General features: G+C 38.6%; 1 protein-coding gene across 4 annotated transcripts in view; it reads right to left on the bottom strand.

Moving 5' to 3' along the window:
- ERCC6 (ERCC excision repair 6, chromatin remodeling factor) overlaps positions 1 to 24,092 on the bottom strand; it is a 72,883-nt gene that overhangs the window by 21,929 nt on the left and 26,862 nt on the right. For all 4 annotated transcript variants that reach the window (XM_068548044.1, XM_068548045.1, XM_068548043.1 and 1 more), the window contains exons 6-8: positions 20,576 to 20,704; positions 15,514 to 15,672; positions 8,469 to 8,604 (exon numbers count right to left, since the gene is read on the bottom strand). In XM_068548044.1, the coding sequence (XP_068404145.1) occupies positions 8,469 to 8,604; positions 15,514 to 15,672; positions 20,576 to 20,704 (424 nt within the window). The remainder of the gene's footprint in view (positions 1 to 8,468; positions 8,605 to 15,513; positions 15,673 to 20,575; positions 20,705 to 24,092) is intronic.

Raw genomic sequence — 24,092 nt, forward strand, 5'->3', positions numbered from 1 at the left:
CAATCCTTGTTAAACTGAAAACAACACGGTAGATGGAAAACGTTTTTTTTATAAAACGAAAGAAAATGAGAGAAAAGCCAAGGAGACAAGAAAGACAAACCCAGGAGCTCTAATGATGTATAACATGAATTCAAGAAGGACAGAGTACAAAGGATATAAAAGAAGTGATTTTAAAAATGATAGAAAAAACTTCTGAGGAGAGACTAGAGTGTGTATAGAACAAAACACCAAAACAGCCATACACCTGCGTACAAACCTGTTAGATGTCTGAATCCCAAAAACAAGGGAAAACGAGAAAATGCTGTAGCTTCTAGCCAGAACAAAACAGACTGTAAAAAGATTCCCTGCAAAGGAAAAAGACTACCTGTGCTGGATATCTTTTCTGCAACACTAAATATGTCAGAAAACGAAGGGCAAATCTTTCCATAATTCTAGGGGGAAAGCAAAGACCCTGGAATTCTGCATTGATCCAAATTAGCAGTCATGCTTGACAGAAAAAAATAACAAATTCCACCTTTAGCTCGGCAAGGACAGAAAATAAACCAGCAAGAGATGGCCTAAGAACAGCATGCTACCTCCAGCCGGTGCAGGGGTGCGGTCACTAAAAGAATGCAGCTCCTTTCCCTGGTGGGAGAAGAAAGGTGCTCAGGACCCCGCACTCTGCACAAGAGCAGGCAGCAGAGCTCCCCGCCCCATGCTCATCACAGACTGAGTGCTCACAGCAACTCTGAGAGAGGACAGAGGTCCTTACCCCCAGTTTACAGAGGGGAAAACTGTGGCTTAGAGATAGTAAATAATGTTATCAGGTCACATAGCTGGTAAAGTGGTGCTAGGATTTGAGCATAGAAAAGCAGCCAACTCCAAAGCTAATATTAACTAAATAATAGGCAACACTGCCTCTTACTTTACTATAAAAGAAAATACTTTTAAGGGAAGATTACGTGTAATATACCTACCATTCTTAAATTATTAAAACAATAATTAATATTGAAACATTGTTTCAAGTACTAATGAAACTGTTATGAAATTATCTAAAATATAAAAAGGGATGCATTCTTACATGATTATAATTCCAGTTTAATTTAACAAAACCTAGAGTGAGAACAGGGGAAATTAAGAGTGTACTAAAAATCCCACCTTATCAATGGTAGAATGGGGCACAGGTGATGAACACTGTTCAATTCTTTATCAGGACAGAAAAACAGATTGAAATACATTCATAAAAAATTTAAGCCCATTTATTGATTAATAGTTGCTACTTCAGCATAAATACCAGAAAAGTGATAGACTGTAGAACTATCAGGAAAAAAACAGATATAGGAATAGAAAATTTTCTAATAGGAAACAGAAAAAGAATTAAGAAAATATAAAAAGCAGAAAATACAATAAACAGAAAATAAGATAGCCGGTTTCAGACCTAACATTTATGTCAGGGTCTCCACGTGACAATGGGCTGTCAGCAGTGACCCTTTCCACTAGTAAAGTACAGCCAAAACCTGTCCTTGTGTTTAAGAGATGCGACCCAAACTAGACTGGTGCTGAGAGTTAAGAGTATGGGAACTATGAAAGATATCCCAAGGAAATGCAAGCAAAAACAGGGCAGGATCAGAAATACAAACATCAGACAACAAGAAGTGAACAGGAAAAGGAGTGCTTCTTTTGTATTTTAAGGAGACGACACACTAGAGAGAAGAGCCAGGCCTTTACCTGCCTGCCCGGAGCACTGCACCAGAACCCAAGGCACAGCCCTTAGAGCTGTGCTGGCAAAGTGGCACATCCACAGCCGGCAGGGGGCACGGCCACAGCTTCTCAGAGTTCAACAGTCAGAAGAGACCGAGGAAGACTAAAGGCAACTAAAAGTTTATAGTTAGGATCCAAAGGATCTGAGTCTCTCCATCAGTGAGCTCCTTTTAATAGCTCTCAGCAGAGTCTTAACCCACACAAAGATACTCATTCCCCACACCCTACTGAGGCTGAAATCAAACCAAGCAGCCAATACAATTGGCTAAATAAAGACAGTGAGACAGTAAGATAAAAACAAAAATCAGTGAAGCTTAAGGACAAAACCTGGTAGAATTGATAAAGAAAAAAACTAAGTAACTCTTTGAAAAGACCAAAAAACAGACAGACCTCTGGAAAGTCAGCCCGAAGAACAGACTCAGATGGGCAGCATGAAAGACATTAAAGGAGTCACCAACAGAGGCAGAGAACACAAAATGTTAGCCAATGCCATGTGCAAACCAATGCCAAAGAGTCTGAACTTTGACAGAGAATCTGAACATTACCAAAATGGACCCAAGAAAAATGAGACAAACCAATCAGACCAATACTGAAAGACTTGAAAAGGATGTTATGGTTTTCCCACCAGAAGTCTACTAGACCCAAAGGGTTTTACGAGTGAAGTAGGAATCAATCCTGTTATTTAAACAGTTCCAAAATACAGAAAAAGATAGAAGGCTAGCAAAACCCTGTTTTCAAAACTGACAGAAGCAACATACTCACACAGTGTGTGTACTCCCCAACTAGAGATTCATTACTTTATAAATAAAATCTAGCACTATATGAAGCTAACAAGGCATCACAGAAATAGAAGAATAGCTAAATATTAGGAAAACGAATACAATAATTCATGTAATCATAGTCATACAAATTTCATAAAATTCAACATCTTAAAAAATATTATCTTAATAAACAAGGGTTAAAATATTTTTTAATTCAATAGAATATAAAAGGGTGTAACAATGGCCAAGAAAATTTTGAAAGAGGAACTTTTCTCATGTCATAATATTGTTTTGCCATCTTCCTATTCATGATCTTCCGTGCCTACGCAATACTACATCGAGGGCCACACCTGATTTAACCATTTCCTGACTTTTTTTTTTTTTTTTTAACCTTATGATGAATGCAGCACTAAATACCTCAAGGCTCACAGCCTTACAAACACACGTATAGACTCTCCCATGCCTCACCTTACCCACTTCTCCCTGACTACACTGCTATTCCACTGCCACCGGCTCTGCCACGGTGGCTAGTGTCCAGTGTCCAGTGAAGAAAAGCAGGCTGTCCAGAGACGCACTGCTCCACCTCGAACGCATCCCACCAGTCCTGAGACTTTTAGAAGCCAGAGCTGATTTCAACAGCTCCTCCACATCTGAATTTTCCACTGAGATTCTGGGCAGGCAGCTATCCCAACTCTATCCCCATCTCTTCCTCCTCCTGGGACAGCAGTGGCTGCCAGAAGTCATGAAGCAGGTAGGGCGTGGAACGACAGCAAACTGACGCACAGGAATGCCCCGTGCCCTGTGCTACTCCAGGCACAGAGCTATGTGCCCAGAGAGAAATGGGAGTAAAACAACGACAACTGTTTGGGGCCTGAAATACAGCAGAAGTGAAATTACCACTCACATTTATAAAACGTCTGCTGGATCACAGCCAAACCCTGCCCATGTGGATCTACTTGCTCATGACCCTGGAACTCCTAATTGCTAGATGCAGTGACTCACCACAGCCATTCCACTACCCTCCAAGGAACGCCACCCTGGATTTTGGACATCACTTTACCACAGTTAAACAAACGAGATGCCATGCCTCTCAAATACATACCACCAGAGTGATGTTTAGCTTCTTTGACATGTCTAAGAATTGAAGTTTATTTGGAAAATTCTGTAACGTTAACTATAGAAACACAAAATTTCTACCATATTCAAAAAGATGTATGATGATAAGAATCAAAGGTGCTTTTATAAAAAGAGTAAGAAATTTTTTTAATGTCCATGTTGAAAACATAACCTCCACTTAACAGCCACTGGGTAAAAACACATCTATTTGTTTTTACCTGATTCTATCTCAGAATTCTATAACTGCCTAGACTGGAGTTTCAATAATGGTGAATTGTTGAATATTATGGACATCTCTATCCAAACACTTAAGACAAATCATCTCGGGCGGTTTCAAATTAAAAGCTTGTAAAATATGTAACCTCTCCTAGTTTTTGCAATTAATAGGGTACATCTGCAATTAGCCTGCCTTACTGAATGCAGTGCTGTTGTCATTAAAAGATGTCTGTGAAAGTGCTGCTGTTATTATGGAGGCTCAGGAGACCAATCCCTCCTAGAGGGCAAACAGTGGACTGGTAGAAAACAACAGCCATAAATCACACTGTCAGGCAGCAGGCAGAGCAGAGTGGAGCACAGGCACATGAAGGCCATTCACGGTAAACACAGCTCGGCAGCTTCCCAGGCAGGATTTACTGCACCTGTAATTAATTAAAATTTCCTTCAAGCTAAATCTTTAATAAACAAGGATTTGTGCTGACAATGAAGAAAAAAGGGCTCCAGCAACATAATTTTACAATATCCCTCAAAGACCAAGCATAGCATCTATCATTTCTTGTATCAGGTGTATACACCATCTCGAAAGTTAATGGGAACTACATCACATTGTGTTGTAATTTGTGTACCTGGAGTGGGTCTGAAATATTTAGGATGCTTGAGGGACCATGTGGCCCTTTTCTACTTTTATTTGCTATGTTTTTACTTGCCTCCCTTCCAGCTTTTTAAAAAGCCAAGTCTTTTTATGCTAGTGTTTCAGAAAACGGGCCTTTTTAAAGAACATGTGATGGTAGTTGCATCAGATGGCCATGTTTTCCTGTGGTCTGTTCTTTAGTCACACCTTGCATTCCCAAAAAGAATTTTAAAATTGTATTTCACTGTATCATTTTGGGGCCAATGAATCTAGACACGAAGGAGAAAAGTCTAGACGTGAATGACTATGAATATTTTTGATAAAGCAGGTGTGAACCTTCTATCTCCAATATATTTATATTGAATCAATCAGAAATGTCAGAGCATCTTTTCTCAAGTACTGAGATGAAGATGTCCACCATATTCTTCATTTCTAATTGTAGGAATTACCTGAGTAAACATTGTATGCTGGGGACCATACTAAGTTTACTGTGCACACATATTAACCCAACAAATCCTCAAAAAATTACCAAAAATAACCCATTTTCAGGAGATCAAACTAGGCTCAGAAAAGCTAAGTGACTTGCGCCAGGTCACAAAGCTATAAGATGGCAGATCCAAGATTCCAACCCTGGTTTGGTAATTATAAAATCTATGCCTTTATGCCATTGTCGCATTTCCTAATCCTATGCCTCTAAATACCATGAATGGATCAAAATGATAATCTCTTTGAATTACCAAAACTATTCCACAGAATTACTATATCCTACAAGGCAGGGAAAGGTGGGAGAGCTATAAAGTGACAACTGTTTCAGAACATAAGCAAGAAATTTCTCATTACACATCTTCCAACAAATTGAAAAAAGGGTCCTTAATAATTAAATAAACTTTACAACACAGTGCTAAAGTTGCCACCCCCTGCTGTGAGTTATGGGATAAGAATTACAAAACTGCCTTCTTTTATTATCTTTTCATATATTTTCTTTCCCCAACAAAATGATTAGCTTTTCAAGATCAGTTAAAAACATCACATCCATTTTTTGGAATCCTAATAGGATTTGGAATCCTAATCCTGCAATGTTATGTTTATAGTTATTCAACAAATAAATATTAATCAACTTACATATCAAGTTTCTCTCCATTAGAAAAAAGAGATCATAAAACATGAGAAAAGGATAATCTTAGATTCCCAGTAAATGAGATTTCGACTGACCATTAAAGGAGATTCAGAGCCTGAAAATGTCTTTATCTGATTTGATCATTTGGTTGAAAATATTAGCCACATATTTTTTTGCAAGGTTGCTGGGTGTGCATTTGATAATTCAAAATTATGCTGTCAACCAAAGAGAATATTAACAAAGATAATATAGGGTCACCTGGTGAGAGAGGTGGGAAGCTAAAAGGCAACTTAGGGAAGAAAAATGATAGATGATCTCCATTTAGAAATTGTTTGATCATTTGATAGCTCTTCTCTAAATGAAAAACTTCCAAAATTTCAAAGTTTTACATCTTACCAGCTACAACAAATCATTAGAAAAATAAAAATAATCTATTTGAATGATAAGCAGAATAATTCTGGCGTTATTACTTTTTTAAGTTTTCCAAAGAGAAATTCTCTTCTCTTCCCTATTTTCTCCAGCACTGAATAACCCTATACCAGAGTGCTGCTACTATCAGTACATTTAGACAGGACAGCTGGTGGGCACAGAAAGTCCCCCCATGGAAAAAAGAAATTTCAGCCTATAAGGATGGAAAGGAAGTTAGACATTAGATGCTGGCTTAAAGGACAGACCAGCACTGACAGAATATTTGAAATGTGATTAAGAAATGTAAACTCTATTGCAATCTAACACACACCTATAAGCCAACAGGTGTGCATGGAGTGGTAAAAAAAGATCTGTACACACAAATACAAAAGGAAGGAGCAAAGGGATCAAATGCCACTCAGTCTTTTAATCCAGAAGCCAGAGTTCTGATCTTGGAAGTGTTATAACAAGGCCTGTGCAGAGGAACTAACACGTTTTCAATATGTCATCATCACAAATAATAAACTGATATTAATATTAATAATAAACTGATTGTGTCTCTAAGTGAAGAGTATGGTTTGAAAGATGCGAAAGAACATCTTTTTGATCTTTTGCATAACAGCTTACATCTTTAGAGATCTGAGATACTTTATAATGAAAAAGGAACCGTCCAAAGAGTTAAGAGTCAGAGTAAAAACACAAGTCTACTGCTTTTCCTCAAAAGTTAAGTAAGAAACTTCAAGTTAAAGTTCTTGGTAAACCATTAAGTACTAAAAAAATTATGAACAGTCATATATATGCATGTGTCTGTGCATAACCAGACACCTCAGAAGGTGCAAATCACTGTAAACAAAAGTGAAATAATTGTTTGCCCTCTAAGCAAGTTAAGGAAGCAAATCTCACCAACAGAGACACTGACCAATGTCAATTCTATTTTCATTCATGAGTCAATGTATTTCATTTACATGAAGGTTGTTCTTCAGGCTATAATAACAGAAGAAACTCAAGTGAGCCATGATATGGTAAAGGTGTAAAAGAAAAAGCACAAAAGAAAATAAAAGGATAAGAAGGAACATGTGAAAAATTTGCCTTTTGAAGACATTCATCAACTAATGAATCCTAGTACAAGACTTTGCAATACAAAATATTAAGAAATGTCAATAGACAATGGAAGTGAAAAAAGGAATCAAAAATGTTTGACAAGAATGATGACAGGATAGTTACAACAATTTAATTTGACTAGAAAAACAATCTAAGCTGTTATTTTCATGCTGCTGAAAAAAAAAATCACTGTTTTTTTTTTGTTTTGATTGTGGCGTTTATCCCACTTCATTAATTATTTCAACTCATTTGTTTTCTATTTATCATTTAAAATTCAGGGCAAAGTATGCTGTTTTTAACAATAGCTAGTAAAAGCAAGATTCCATCTCACCAAAGTTGAGCCACCAAATTATAGATACTCCTGATTCAATTTTATCAAAAGTTCTGCTTACTCATGACCATGAACAAAATGGGAATTTGGAGGAAAGGGGGTACTGGCAGAATTATAAAGACACTGGAGTTTAGTGGCTCACACGTATTTAACTGAGCGAGGCAAACATTCAACAGCTCTCTCAGCTGGCACTGCTTTCGTGGGGGCACAGAGACCTCACTCAAGACCTGTGAAACTCAGAACAGAAAGAACTCATAACAAACTGCCACTTCTTGTCTACAGAGTAAAACCTGCAAACCCACAGTGAAAATGTGTAATTATTATCTATTGTCTATAGGGCCCTTGGGATACAAAAATGATGAAGACATAGTCTCCACCCTGCAGAGCTTACAGTCTAGATGGTAGACAGACATGAGAATTAAAAAAGCATAATACAACCTATCTATGCTACCCAGAGGAGAACAGATGATAAACCTCCTTTTTGATAATGTGGGTAAAACTACAAGTAAGTGAGAAAATGCAACTTTCAAAGAACAGTGATTAGACTTAAATGGTAATCAACGATTCAGAGAACAAAAAACAACTAAACTAAAAGGCAACAGTACAAATTACAAAATGGCAGGCTGTTCTTTTGCTCATTTAAAACACATTTTAAAAGCATGTTAACAAATTCATTTATCAATTAAGAGTTATTTCACTACATTTTGTACCTACTTTCCTAAAACCGTTTAAAGCCACTAATGCCCCAAATCCAGCCAGTTAACTGCTGCATAAGCCCCCTGATTTCTGGTCCCACTTAGGGTATCAGGCTTGTGTTTCACTGGACAAGAACATGTCACCACCATGGACTGTCAGAATGATAAAGCCTGCATTCATAATTGTTTTAAAAATACAGAGCTCTAAATTAAATCAGTAACAGTAAGTTCAAATGCAAGAAAGAAACACAGGAACATACACTTAATAAATAAATGGATCCAAGCAAAAACAATTATGTAAAATAGAGGGCTTTAAAACAAGCAAAAAGATTCTGAAGTACTGTAATGTTACCTTTTTGTGGGTAAAGGACCCAGTTTCGTGCAGAACTGCCGCTCTGAATGGAGGCCACCACGTGTGAAATTCCTTCACCCACTGATGCATCACTGTCGTCGGACAGACAATTATAGTCGGACCCAACCCCTCGAACCTGCACCCAAAATGTCCAAGAAGAAAAGACAACCATGAAGGACAGCATATGGATGATCAACTGCCAAAAAAACAAAAAAGAACAAACAAAAACTTAACAGCTCAAAAAAGAAAATCCTAGCTTTGGAAACTTACTGATATTTTCTTTAAAGAAAAAGCTATTGAGGATGAAACCCACCAAGTGAAATCCCTACAACCCCATTCATCAGTTAGTGAGTGCAGGTATTAAGAGGAAACACCAGCTACTATACATCAAAAGATAATGTCTATAGTAAAGTAAAAAAAAAAAAAAAAAAAAAAAATCAAAGAAAAATTACCTAACAAAAATACTTTTCTCTCTTCTTCCAGATTAGTGAAGGCATTATACAGTATATCTTAACCTAAGTGAACATAAGAGTTTCTTCAACTGGTGTGAAGCTTTATAGTCTACCAAGAGTTTTCACCCACAAGAGTTCAACCAATCTCACAGCCTCGGGAAGCAAGCAGGACAGAAATCCTGCAGTGTTCAGGGCCGCTGAAGGCTGGTGTGCCCGAGGCCCCATGGTTACCAGGAGACGGAGCAACGCCTCAAGTCGGTCTTCTGACTGCTGCAGCCTGCTCTTCCACTACATGGTGCTGCTCTCTTCTCCACGTGATAAAAAACAAGTGGGTGAGTGAGCATCCCAGTGACCGTTTCTCCCGGAAAACCCAGGCCAACGGAAGGCAAGCTGCTCAGTCCTTGTGTAGAGCAGCTGAGCACTGCGTAGCAAGAGCTTTAACAAGAGTCGCATGTTGACCAAGCGATCCCAAGACAAACATTTGTGTACTGCAATACATACTGTAGCGTTATTTATACTGTGGAAAAAGTGGGCGCTGCCCGAACGTCTGTAAATAAGAGAAGGGCTGAATAAACCATCTTTACTACAGCACAGGCTGGTGGTTAGGAGCACTGCCTGGGTCTGAATCCCAGCTCTGCACACACTAACGGAACCTCAGCTTTTCATCTTAAAATAAGAATAAGAACAGTAGTGATCATACCATTTATGTGAAGATGAAATCAACATCTATAAAGTGCTTAGAACAGAATACAGTAAATACTATTAGGGTTTGTTAAATAAGATGGAATATAATATAACCATTAAAATCGTCCTTGAAGAATATTTAAAATCTGGAAGATGCCCGTAAGTCTTTTAAAAAACCAAATTACTTATGGAATCACCCCAATTCACTTACATATAGGGAGCCAGTAAACTGGTCATGGCCCCCTCTCTCAACATCCACACCTCCCCGCTCTCCTTCCGAACAGAACCACAGTTTTGTGCAGGTATCCCCTCTTCCTTCCCAGACATGTACGCGATGGGACTCTGACCACTGTCTGGCTAGGGCGAAGAGGGGACAAGCCGGAATCATAGTTTGTCTGCGGCCTGTCAGCACACAGTGTTCCCCTGGAGACAATCGCCAGTCCACTGAGGGACGTGGGAAGACTGGCTTGCTCACGGTTAAGGAAGGACTTACACTCTAGGTCCGGGAGAGTTTCCTCTCTTGGTCCCTCCTGCTGCATGTGAACAAGGAAATACAGTGCAAGGAGATCTTATGACCACAAGAAGAATTGGCATTAGGAGAACCCGGGCCCCTGATGACATCATTGGGCTGCTTCTGATCATGCTGTGTCTACAACCTACCCCCCCTCTGTAGGTATGTGAACATTTAACCCAATTTGAGGCCAGGATTTTTTAACCTGAAGTCAAAAAATCCTGATCCACTGTACACCGCAGGCACCTGACTGAATCAGTACCATCCAGCCTTCCTTCCCTCCTGTTACCACAGAAGAGGTGTCCCTCTTCTTGTCTGAGCCCATACCCCCGCTACATCAATGCTCCTACTACTGGAGCTGCTTCATCCTCAGTCCTGCTAAGGAGATGGGTATCAATGAAACGAAAACTGAGCAAGAGTCAAACTAACTATGGGAATCTCTTCAACACTAGACTCACACTCAGCTCATGCCACCAGAGGCAACTGGGAGCCAAGACTGACAGAGGACACTGGAGCCCCACATGGCCTACCTCTCACTCATCCTGGAGCAGAGTCACTGGCACCTTTTAAACTGTCCTTCTCCGCCCCCTACCTTTTTCTGCCCAACGAGGATACTGAATATCTGAAGCTAGATCCACTGCACACACTTTCCCCATGCTATCTCATTAACTCCCAGTTTCAATTACTGTCTCTGCACTGATGACGCACATCTAGGTCTCCAGCCCCAGTCTCCTTCCTGAACTCCAAAGTACCATATGCCTGGATGTCCAACTGCCGGCTGATCTCTCCACTCAGATGTCCCCACGGCACCACACGTCATCCTCTCCCCACCTGGCCCTCCTACCATGCTTCCTAATCCAATGGAAAGAACTGTCACCCATTCTCCAGGTACCCCAATTGGAAATCCGGGCCTCTGTCCCTCTCCTGTTCTCCACTGTATCCAGCCTGTACTGAGTTCATGTCACATCTACCTCCTAAATCCCTCTCAAAGTTACCCTGTCTCTCCATCTACACTGTTAACACTCCACTTCTGGCCACTATCATCTCTTACCTGGGTTACTGCACTTTCTAGGACGATCATTTCAAGAAAGCAAACTCTGAACACCTCATCCCTTTGCTCAAGAGCCTTTTCATGTTTGTCCCCTGCTCTCGAAACAGTCCAAACACCTCACCCTGGCATATGAGAGCAGGAGGATCTGACCTCGGCCCACCTCTTCAGCCTCTCCTCTCTCAGGGCCCCTACCCCGACACTGGCCCGGTGGTTCAGCACTCCCCCACCAGCACCGTCTTCAGTTCCTACAAAGTGCATACTCCTCTGACCTCTTAGCCTTCACCTTGTCCCTTCTTGCCCTCTTCTCCTAGCCACCTGTCCATCAGCCCGCAGCTTCTTCCCTTCCCGTCCCTTTCTCTCCAGGTAGGTCAAGAACCCTTCCTTGGTGCGTCCACACTAGTTAGGATCCCACATTAACCCTGTCATAACACATATCACCCTTATTGTAATTGTTTGCTAGATCCTTCCTAAGGTCCTTCAGGGTACAGGGACAGCCTCTTCTTCAAATGATCTCAATGTCTAGACCACAGGAGGTAATGAACAAATACTGGCTTTATTAAATGAAAACTTTTTTTAAAGGTTGGAAGAAGTTGTATTGAAACGTTATAAGAGATTATTTCTGAGTTAGGGGATCCTGGGTGATTTTTATTTTCTTGTTACAGTTCAATAAATGATTCCTGAACTTAAAATTTTTTGTAAACTAGAGTAAATCACACAGTACTTGAAATATTAAAAATAATCTGCACAACTGAAAACTACCTTGTAGTTCTAGTAGAAAAACAAGCCACAGCCTAAATGAGGCTTACCCTTATAATACTCCAATGTAACAAAATGCCTCCACCCACTCTAAATCCTCCCAACCTCCAGCTACAGTCACTGCCCCTGCCCCCTCTGCTCCACAGCATGGGCTCAGATTGCAAGAAGCCAGGTGCTGACACTTCCTGAAGAATTCCCAAGCCATGCTCTGCCCCTCCCCAAGGGCAGGGCCCATGCAAGAGCCCCCTCAAGCTCCCTGGGGAGAGCATGACTGCCCTGGCCCCTTCCTTGACAATATTCCTTTCTAAAAGGATTAAACGCACCAACTTCTTTATATCCTCCGAGGGGAATTAAAGAGAGTTATCATCAATATGCACTTAGCAGGGATTAGGAAACAGCCAATCAAAACCTATCTAAAATATTTAGAAACAAATTCACTTTCAAATAAACATAAATACATACATATGCTTTTGTAGGTTATAAAGTATTTTTGCTCTTTTTATAACACGCTCTCTGCCAACTGCTACAATGTCATTTAAGGCCAATATTTTATTCTGGCTGAACATCCATCTGGCATTATTATGCCCTTTAATTTCTGCCACTCTGTCTATTAGAAGATTACAGAGGTTTTCACACAGAGTGGGAATCTAGGAGCAGACCTAGATCGTCCCTGAACCACAGAAGGGGCAATCAAACCCATTAACAGTCACTTCAACTGCACCACCCTTCCCCAACCCTCAATCCCGTGAGATGAGTGTAAGAAAAGGCTAAATGTACTAGAGTGATTAGCATCAATTACCAAACTGGCCACAATTCTTTTCATCTCTGATTATCACTGATTACCTAATGAGTTTACAACAAGCCAATGGCTCCATGGTCAAATATTTCAACCTGCAGGATGGAAATCTGCCATTCATACATAGCCTTGAACTTACCAGGAATTACAAAGTAAAAACATTTACCTTTGAAAGTTTATTAACTTTTTCAGGCCATTTATTTGTAACTAGGAATTTCCTAAATGATATCCAAGACTTCAAAGTATTAACTGAAGTTTGAAAGGTAAATAATTTATTTCCTCTCCATCACAAAATTCAGGGGGCCTATCATTATAATATGAATGGCAAAGTGAAAAGAAGGTAGTGTATACAATATGAACTGGGAACACAACTAGTATAGATGTTTATTAACCACATGTAAATGTAAATATGCTTTTCCCTCTTTTTAAAAAACACACATATGAAACACATTAAAGAAACAAAAATTAAAAACTTCTTTTACCAGCAAATTCCTTCCTGGTATCCCAGAGACTTCCATGGTTTCAGGGATCGTTGACCTTAAAATTACAACACTAAGACCATCTCAAATTAGGGCCCCAAAATCTACAGCTTGCAAGAGTTCAGAGGAAATGTACATAGCCCATGAAGCAATGCTGGCTCATGCAGAACTTCGTTTGATTATTCATCTGGCTATTTTTCTTTCGGACATAAACACAGAGGAGGACTCCGAGTTCATCTAGTTTCAGAGGAGGACATATTACGAAATTGTGAGAAAACTGTCATACAATTTGCTCTGGCACGTGCATGTGGAGGGGACCAAGCTCCTCCGTACACCTCTATTCATAAAGAGCTCAGTTGTTTGGCTGATATATAACTGCATTCTGGAAAGCCACTTCTACCAATACTATTTTAATAAAGACGATCTGGGCTATAATCCAACATGCCACACTATTTCATTACGGAAAAGAGGAGATGCGCATTGATAGTTAATTGATTACAGCTGCTGCTCATTATTAGCCCTCACTTCACTCCTAGTAGGATTGTCATCACTCGAGAGCACGTTTTAATTTTTTGACCAAAACTACACTGCAGGGATGACTTTAGGTTTCCTAGGCCCAGCATATTAGACTCCACACAAGTTTCATGGTAATAGGAAGGGAAGAAAAGAGATGGGAGATAAGAAAATCCCAGAAATCATTTAAGGAAAGAAAGACAGTCTTAGAAACTATCCAGGGCAGCTTAGGTCATTCTAGTTAACAAAAACAAAAACAAAACAAAACAAAACAAAAAAAAACAAGAGGTGCAGAGCCAAGCCGACCAAAAAGCTTATTTAGAACAGAGAAAGCATTTTTTAAATGGTGAACTAATGACATACATAGATAAGAAAACACTAAATGCCCATTTTCAACTCTGACTTTTCCACTGGGATGGAATGTTTTCACATGAAATGTAATAGAATTCCAATATCTGAAGAAAAAACTCTGCTTCAACACAACTTCTGTGTAATAACAATGGAACATTTAGTATTTAAAAATCTCCAAATACATTTTTCCCTTCCTACAGCTATATAAGTATTTCTAAAATATTCTAAAACTTCAAGTACGGCTCCCGGTAAGTGTTGATCTGCTAAATTAATGAAAAGAGTACGGAATAAAAGCAAAGCAATAGACTTTGAAGATTTAAAAAAAAGTTCTTTACTCAATAGTTTACGGTTCGTATCTGGCTCTCCTGTAAACATTTCTCTGACGATGAACCAGCGTGTGGGGCAGTAACTCTCTGCTGTTGCTGCCTGCAGGCACACTGACACTCTTATAAAGGGATCGCCAAATCACATCTTGTGAGTGCCTGAGGTTTCCAGGACACAAGCACCTGGTAAGTATCTTGCTGGTCATTAGGTCAGCCTGTTGGAATCCAAGGAGATCTTGGATCACCTGGGCTCAAGATTAAAGATCCCACATAATTTACCTAGCATTATTTTTACCAATACTGATTGACATAAAAAGTCAATTTACAGCTTAAATACGGAAAAGCTCACTGGATTTCAAGATAAACTATTTCAGTCCTACCACACAGAACAAACGCAGTTTAAATGCTTATTCTTTCAGAATATTAAAGTTTTAATAGTTTATTTAAATTCCTAAAGAGAATAAAGATTACAACCTAAAAATATTTTTGTACCATTTTACAGTCACTTAGGCTTTGGCTTTAGAATTTATATAAAATTATTAAAGACTAGGAGAGGAAGTAGAAAGCATAGTGAGCAAATACGTAGCTTCATTAGAAAAAAAAAGCACTATCTATAAAAGCTATCACGCGTAATGATTATAAAGGAAATTCTCCAAAGCTTCAACTTTCCCCATGAATAGACTTTGTACTTACTGTAATGCTCCCCCGGTCTCCTGCCAGAACAAATATTTTAATGTAAAATTTAATAAGTGGAACTAAAGGTATTATGTCTAATTTAAAATTCCATATTGTGTAAACTACTGATATTAACATAATTGAGTTTGTAAACAATCCATTTGTAGAAGCTAACCTTAGACACTGTATTGACCCAAAATATCTAGTGGGGCTCATCTGCAAAATGAAGCATCAATGCCTGGAATTCATTAAAAGTGTTACATGTTTAATTTCTCCTGCCCTACAGCTCCATTGTCTCGTAAAAATTTTCCTTTGATGTCCCCCACTAAAAGAATTAAAGGAATATTGTAATTGAAATGTCATCAATAATTCACAAGACCCTCCTCCACAGCAATACATCTGATGAAATATTAATTGAGCTCCACAGACTGACAGTCTGCAGAGGAGCACTTGCCTGTAATTTGAACCACGAGTCCTGATCTTGCTGTAGCTCAGACCTGCCAAGAAGGCAATTATCTGGATGGTCTTGCCCAATCCCATTTCGTCTCCCAGAATTCCTCCTGCCTGCTGGCAGTGCAATTCCCACAGCCACCTAACACCTGTCTGCTGGTACCTACAACAACAAACACCAACAAGAAAAAGAAAATGGCAAATGGTGGATAATACAGATCATAACAGAAAGTACTCATGAATTAATCATTTAGCGAGGTTCTAGTACCAGTCAGAGAAACATGCCGGATGTGTGTTTTACATGAGTATTATATTTATAAGGTCATACATTTTTGATTACCTAGGCATAAAAATCACAAATTTTTCTTTACAGAACATTAACACATTTCTAATTAAACTGATAGATAGGGTAATTAGGGACTATTTCATTTCTTTTTCAACATTAGAAATAGCTTGGTAAACCAGCATAAACTTATTATCTTTTATTCAATATCCTTCTGGAAAAAACTGCAAATATTTTTAGTTATACAAAGTTCCAATAATTTTTCTATGAAAAGATGCATTAACATTTACTTTTTCCATCTGAACAGCTTCAAAAAGCAGGACAGAGAACACTACAATTTACAGTATACACTGTTGAAAAGTCACTTGGTAATCATATTATCTTTTTACAGGAAAAATTAAATTAAATTTTAAGGCCATAAACAAGTCTGAATAATAGGGCTGCTCACAAAATTAGTACATAACATATGATTCTGTCATATTACTAGCAGATGCAAAAAAAAAAAAACAGTTTAAAGACTCAACAATACAAAAGGTCTTTTAATATTTTAAAGTAGAACTTGATTCAGGGACTTTATCATAGACACAAAAAGGTCAGAGCTATTAAAATCTTAAATAAGGAGTACAGGTCAAAGAGCAATAATATATTCCCCTCTAAAAACAAAAAAAGAGTTGGTATTTGCCCTTCTCCATCAATGGTATGTCTAATTCAATAATCTAAAAATGAAGTTAGAAAAGGAATAATGCAAAAAGCATTTTTGAGAGTGAAAGATTTAACACTATGGAATGGTATGAAGATCATATGCCAAGTAAAAAAAATCTAAAGCAAAAATCACTTAAAAGACAATGAAAGCTAAAGAATTTTTTTTTTTGAAAGAAAATACCAAGGCTAGTGAGCTGCCCATCTTAAAAGAAGGTGGTTTTGTTGTTGTTTTACTGCCCAAATTTTTTTACTCTTTGGTATGTGATATGTCTACCTAAAATCTCATTGTGGATTTCAGTCCCTGTTAAACTAGTTGTATCTACTCTTCTCTTAGAAAGTATGTCATAATTAACTTTCCCCCAGTATTCTGCAAATCAATTCCAAAAGTTTGACTCTAGCTGTTGCCATTATTATCTATCATATAAGGAAAACTTTGAATGAGAATTTTGCTGCTTAAGTTTGCTAATTATAATATACACACACAGTAGGTACCCTGGACGAGAGGATTTAAAATCCAAACACAGTGAAGTCTACTATGGATAAAAGATCATTTAATTTGGGATGAAGGACAAATTCTATTTAACACGTGGTATATAATCAGAAAATAAAGGCTGCCAACCATTTACGGGGCCTGCTGCTGGGGAGGCACCTGGCCAGGTGAGGTTTGGATACAACCTCACAACCAGCCCACACAAAGAGGATCAGCCCATTTTATAGTTAGGAAATGAAGGCACAGAGAGGTTAAGTAACTTGCTAAAGGTCACACTGCTAGGAAAAAAATGAGCAAGTCAGAACTGAAATCCAGAACCTCTGATTCCAAAGCGATTCCACTTTGGAGATAATCTTGACCAGCAGTTCTCAACCAGGGATGGGGGTAAATGGGGGGTAAAGAGGGTATTTTGCTCCCTAGGGGACACTGGACAATACCTAGAGACATTTTTGGTTGCTACAACTGGGAAAGTGCAAATGTAATCTAGTGGGTAGAGGCCAGAGATGCTGCTAAACATCCTACAATGCACAGAACAGTCCCTACAACAAAGAATTATTCAGCCCAAAATGTCAGTTGTGTTGAGAATGAAAAATCCTCATCTAAAAATAAAAGTTGGTCGTGAACTACTTACATTGGACTAATCTCAGCTATGGAAAAAGATGTAGTCCAAAAAGCTCCCCAAAAAACTGATGTACGTTCAGAATCACTAAATTCCAGTCAATCAGCCTCCTTTTACTGAGGTACAGAACAATTATGGGACCAGCTCCTCTGGACAGAGTAGGGGCCAAAATCTCCCAGTGGCCATTCCAGTGTTTTCCCATTATACAACACTGCCTCCACCCAACACAGGTCCAACCCCTCTCTCTCTTTGGGGCCAATCAACTTAAGGAATCAAGAGAGGGACAATCGAGAAATCATGAAAGGATAAAAAATGGTGACCAGCATGGTATCCCAGAGGGAGTTAGGACACCTGGATTCTAGGTGACCCACGAGAGGCAGAGACACTGTGCTAGACGTTTCCTCATCTACAGATGTAATTTCCAAGGGCGTTCAAACAGTGTATGATTGTGCATATAAGATGATGAACAACACTAAAGAAATGACTTCAGGAAAAATATCTATCAGGCAGCCCTGTAAGTCACATCACTACATGGAAATCCCCAACCACAGCTGGGGAGGTTGTACAAAGATGGTGAAGAGCGGCTCTCTCTTTCCATGAAGGCCCTCAGGCTGCACAAGCACACTGATTGGTAGGCATGTATCACTGGATGAGGAGTTAGGGGGTCTGGGTTCTGGTTCCAGCAGTGTCACTAACTGACTCAGGTTTTGTTGCTTTAATTTCCTAATGATAAACACTGTAAAACAATTACATACTTTAAATGAAAGCAGGCTACGGAATTCAGTTTTCAGAACCTTTGAAGACATAAAAATTACTCTTTAGGAAAAGTTAAAAGATTTTTACAAACTACTGTATAAGAGTAAAGAAATTACTGTACTCTGCTTCCCCCATGAGACTGAAGCATCACAAAATAACCACAGAAAATTGGTATATCTTGGCATTGTCACATTAACCCAAGATTGCATTTACTAGTGTGGCTAAAAGTAAAGTTGAAAGATTGAATTTTGTCATCTGATTGCTAAATCACAGAGTCAAATACATTTTCTGGGCAAACTTTCAAAACAGAATTTTAAAAGTTAACCATGATCTTGCAGAAAACAGCAAACAGTTAAATAGATAACTGTACCTGCTGACTCCCTTGCGTACAAATATACCCTGTTAATTTAATTCCACAGAGTGCGGTAAGTACAGTAAAAATAGATCTACAGCTTAAAATTAAATTGGCCTGGCAAAAACCTAATCATAAAAGAAAAATGGAGACTCTACCAATCCTATTACTTTTATTTCACGTAGCAGAATAAAAGAAATAGAAGTTTCATAACATTTATGAAGTATTTAAAATCCTGTTTTTGAGAGATGAAAAATGAAAACAACAAAATACTTTCCAGGAATGTGCAATTAGGACAAATTTTTTTTAAAAAACGTGCATTTACGTTAACTACAATAGGGTTAATAGTCAATACACTAAATCCTATATACTACTAGTAAGCCAAGTTTGGTTCTATTAACTGTGAAATTCCTTTGCTAGAAAATACCACATTTATACAAAAATGCACATTCAACTTGATTCTTGAGGATATTTGCCAAATCACTTAATACTCATGTAGAAGTATCCTGTCTTTGTTAAAACCAATTTAATCTATAATCTGGGTATTCCTTTTGCTAATATAACACTGATACTATTTGGCATGTTTCTTAATAAGCAATCACTTTAGAGAAGATGAAAAGAGTTGCCAATAAATATTATCTTTATTTACCTTTCCATAGTTAAATTTTCATTTGGGAGAAGCAATAAACACAGTAGCCACCTCCCCAGGCTATAAAACATCTACAAAAATTACTAGAGATTCAGGTTTGAACTTCTTTACAGTTCTTCTGTCCAGTATGGTAACCCAACCAAGATAGTTCACATATTTAGGATTCAGCCATCCTATTATGTTTAGTGGGATAAAATAACCACTCCCTTTGTCCCCTCCAACCCAGGAGAAAAATTAAAACTATAATAAAAGCTCTTCGAGAGGAAATATAAAAAGCATGCTCTTTTTAAGGAGACATCTTGCACAAGGTTAGGGCATGGCTGACAGCTGAATCTATGAAGGAGATTAAACATAACCGTCTCAAAGAAAGAAGTCTACATCCTGCACCCAACTACCAAGTGATGATACAAGAGACAGAAAGAAGCTATTTAATGCTTTAACTTCCTATATGCATCGAGGAAGCCTTCCTAAAGCACCTTGTTTAGTAAACCCCAGGAGGACTGAGATTGAAAACGTGGCTCAGTATTTACATTCATCACGGAGACTCGCCTGGACCTTATAGGCTACAGGCACGCATCTATCACAGGGCATCCGGTTATCTGCAACCCTGGGCCACTTCACATATGAAACATAGTCAGTTTCAAATAGCAACTCAACCCTGAAGGTGTTTGCCTACATCTTCTCTTTTGATATCAGAATAACATCTACAGGAAATATTTAGATACACATTTGGTCAGCTCAAAAGTATTATACCCTTAGGTACAGTATAGGACACTCAGAAAAATAATCTCTACACAGTTTTTTATTTCAATATAGAAGTAAAAACCTCCCCAATATTGATTTTAATAAGCAACTCTTCTTAATTAATCTGATTTAGAAGTTAGAGGTTTGGCCCCTTAAAATTGCTAAGAACAGCAACAAAAAAAGAACTCGATGTAGATAGCTTTTAAATGTGTAGCTTTTAGTCTGCTGAGACAGGTCCACATAGATTCATCAGTTTATAAACATACCCAATGCGCACTTTAGTCAATTTATTACCATCTAATTTTAATGAACAGCATGTGGCTAAAATTTCATTTGACAGTATCTGTGTTTGCAATAAATTGTTGCAAGTACCTTAAGGGCCCACAGGTAAGTACTATGTAGTTCCTAAAATATTAATTTGTACACAATGGCTTGATGACAGATGTAAAGGAAGGAACACATGGCACATACTTAAAAAGCTTTTTGAACAGAAAACCCGGCACTTTAAAACCTTCGTCAAATTCGGCATCACTTTCCTCAGAATCATCTTCAAGCCTCAAACTCTTCTCTTTGTCCTGCAGTCTCAGTTTATTCCATCTCCTACCGTGAAAACAAAAATCATATTTCCATTATTTTGGTTCCAAACCAGGTTAAAATAGATAGTTCTAAGTAATACACAGGAAAAAACAGACAAAATAGAACAGTCTTTTAGCTTTCTGCTGCCATCATTACCCAAAACACTGATATTCAAAGGAAAAAAAAAAAAACCAACTGATTCTCTTTTCCTTCCTCCTCAATTCAATTCTCATTTGAACTATTATAGCTGCTCTAGAAATGTTCCTGTAAGGTCTCATTTCATTATCAAAACTACTTGCTCCTCTCCTGGCATACCCTAAAGGGAAAATTTCTCTGCTAGTTCCTAAGATATATGAACTTAATTCTAGAAAAGAGTCAGTGAAAATTCCAATATAACTAAATTTATAGATACTAAACGTCATAGCTCCAAAATGACAACGTAAGAAAAAATAAATTTTATTTATAATTACTATTTCTGTGCTAAAGATATGATGGTCATAGCATAAAACAGCACAACATCTTGAACATAAAGCAAATATTTTTGGTCAAAATTACTATATATCAGATTCACATACTGATTACTTAATTAGGGGGAGGCATCAACAATATAAAGTACTGATAATTATACCACTGAGAAAAAAATGTGTCCACTAAATAAAACCTGAGTTATAAATTTAGTTATATGCTGCTTTTCAGATATGAAATAAGATGAACATTTATATTTCAGAAGGGTGACAGCATGTATGCATAACAAAAGAAACGTCTAAAGATCTGAAAGTATTAGCAATACAGCAAGGCTGTTGGGAAGGTGCAGCCATTTAGCCAGACTAATTTTGCACCTATATAACTATAATGGACACTGGGGTCACAAGTGGAAAAAAAAAAAGTCAACAGCCTCATATTCTAGTCACTTCCATGATGAAAGGATGGCTTTTTTCAGTATGCATGCAACTGACACTTTGAATTTCACAAAATGGTGGAAATGAAATAAAACAATAACACAGATAAATGCCTTCCAAGTAGAAAGCTCACAGGAAGGGAGTGAGAACAGCAACACAATAAGAAGGCATTTCTCTGCCACTGACTACGCAGGAGTAATAGAGAAAGTGTGAGGGAAGGTAAAGGAGAACATGGAAGGATAATACTGCACACGCTGCCCAGTTGGAGGAATGGTATGTTTTCCAGCACCAACTACCAAATCAGCACAGAGGCCAAACACAGCCCCGTGCACTAGATGCTGGAGGACCTTTAAAGCACGTCCTCCGATAAATTCTGGTCTTGTTGAAAATTTCAGCTCTTCAGAGTAAGGAAAGGAAGGGCTAGCTGAGGATCAGTAAGGAAGAATTGGTTGGTGATTTGAAACTGCTTCGCAGGGCACTAAGAGAACCTATAAATAAGCAGTGCTGGTGACTTCCAGAGAACAGCCAACGAAAGAGACAGTATATGGCCAAGTCGAAGGAAACAGCTATCACATAACCATAAGATTTAATATGTGACAGTCTTTTTATGGGAAAAATTTAATGGCCTTTTTGTGCTTAACTTCTAAAGGTGATCTCTTTCTCCCTTTTATTTGTATTTTTCTTCCTTAAAATCACCATGCAATTGATGAAATGAAGTACCTCTAAGTGGCTATAATAGTCTCTGCTACTCTTCTGAGTTTCACATTATCTACAAATTTAGGTAAGTGCAGTGGTATACCATAGTGGTTCTCAACAGGGGGCAATCTGGCCATCCTCCGAGGGCAACCCCCTCACCCCCACCCCAGGGTAACTTGACAATGTCTGGAGACATAACTGGTTGTTACAACTGCTGGGGGGAGGGGAGAAACACTACTAGCATCTAGCAGGTAGAGGCCAGGATGCTGCTAAACATCCTACAACGTCCAAGACAGTCCTCCACAACAAAATGCTATCTGGTCTCAAACGTCAAGAGTGTCAAAGTTGAGAAACCCTGGTATAAAGGTAACCCTTACCATTGGAACTTAGAAACCAAAATGATGTATAAACATTTTCCTAATGTATATATCTGAATTCCTGCTTCTCACTATCCGAAATTTAGCAAGCAGGCAATTTCAGATAATGAGACAGTCCTCAGTACCCAAATTCTTACTATCAGAGCTCAGAACCAAACACCTGCATATTAAAAGATAATTGCTTTTAGCGAATTTGTGGATAATACAAATTTTGTGGAAAAATCACAAAACCTATCACAGCCACTTAAGAATACTTCATTGTGCAACTACTCAAAAACAATTTTACAGGAAGAAAAAGAAAAACAGAAGATCCTGGCTTAGCAAGTTTGACACAACGAGGTCGTGAAATATCTTGCATACAAGAGTACCACACATTACCCTTCATTGATAAATGATAGCTATTGCCTTAGACTTAGCCAGTTAGTCTTTGTGGTTGTTAAATTTCCCACCGCATCACTCTGTTTCAACAGATTTTCAGCTTCCTCCTCCTCCCTCCCTTCTAAAACATACAGGCATCATGTCACCACAGAACACACAGCACCTAGGAAACCACATAAGCCACTACAGAAATGACTGCATTCCAGTGCCTTCCGCTTTGTAAAGAAAGATGAAAAGAGACAAATGTTTATTCAGTTTGGCTAACAGATGACTAAAGGTGGTGGGGAAAAATCATTATTGCCTACAAGTATTTGTATCATTGTAAAGACAAATCGCCCCAGTAGAATCATATACACATATTAAAGACAGAGAGTACCAGGGTTATAAAACCACATGCATGTGTGGCTCAGGCTAAGAGATTCTCCTGGTATATAAAGCAGTAATTCCTCATGTGGTTTACAGCCAAGAGACCTGACCGTCTAACCCACGCACGCTGAAGCAGGGCAGCACCAAGTGCTGGTCGACAGGAAGTACCACGTGGCACACTAGAGGGGTGGAGGAGGGCCAGATTCACCTGAACTCTGAGAGAAACAGATGCCTTTCCCATCCCAGATGCTACCAGGGTCTAAAATTGCCCTCTTTAGTGTGCTTAACTCGCTGGTCCTACAGCCTGGCAGGCCAAGTGACCTGTCCAGCCAGCAGGTGTAAAGGGGGATGAATAAAACGGGTCTGACATATGCAATGAGCACAAGCCCAAACCCTCAGACTCAGACAGTCTAGAATCAAATTCTACTGCCATGTATTAGCACTTCAGCCCTCAGCAAGCAACTTAACCTCTTTAGCATCTAAGTTTCCTCGACTCTGAGATGGGGGAACAGCGGCATCTACTTCACTGGATTTAGGGGAGAATTAAATGAGGTGCCACATATAAAGCACTTAGCACAAGCCTAGAATATAATAGGTGCTTAATGAATTAATATGTTATTATATATAATCATATCTACTTAATGAAATCCTCACACAACCCTGAGTGAACTATAATGTTCACTTACAGAGGAAGAA

This window comes from Eschrichtius robustus, chromosome 7, assembly GCF_028021215.1.
Source record: "Eschrichtius robustus isolate mEscRob2 chromosome 7, mEscRob2.pri, whole genome shotgun sequence".
Lineage (NCBI taxonomy): Eukaryota > Metazoa > Chordata > Mammalia > Artiodactyla > Eschrichtiidae > Eschrichtius > Eschrichtius robustus.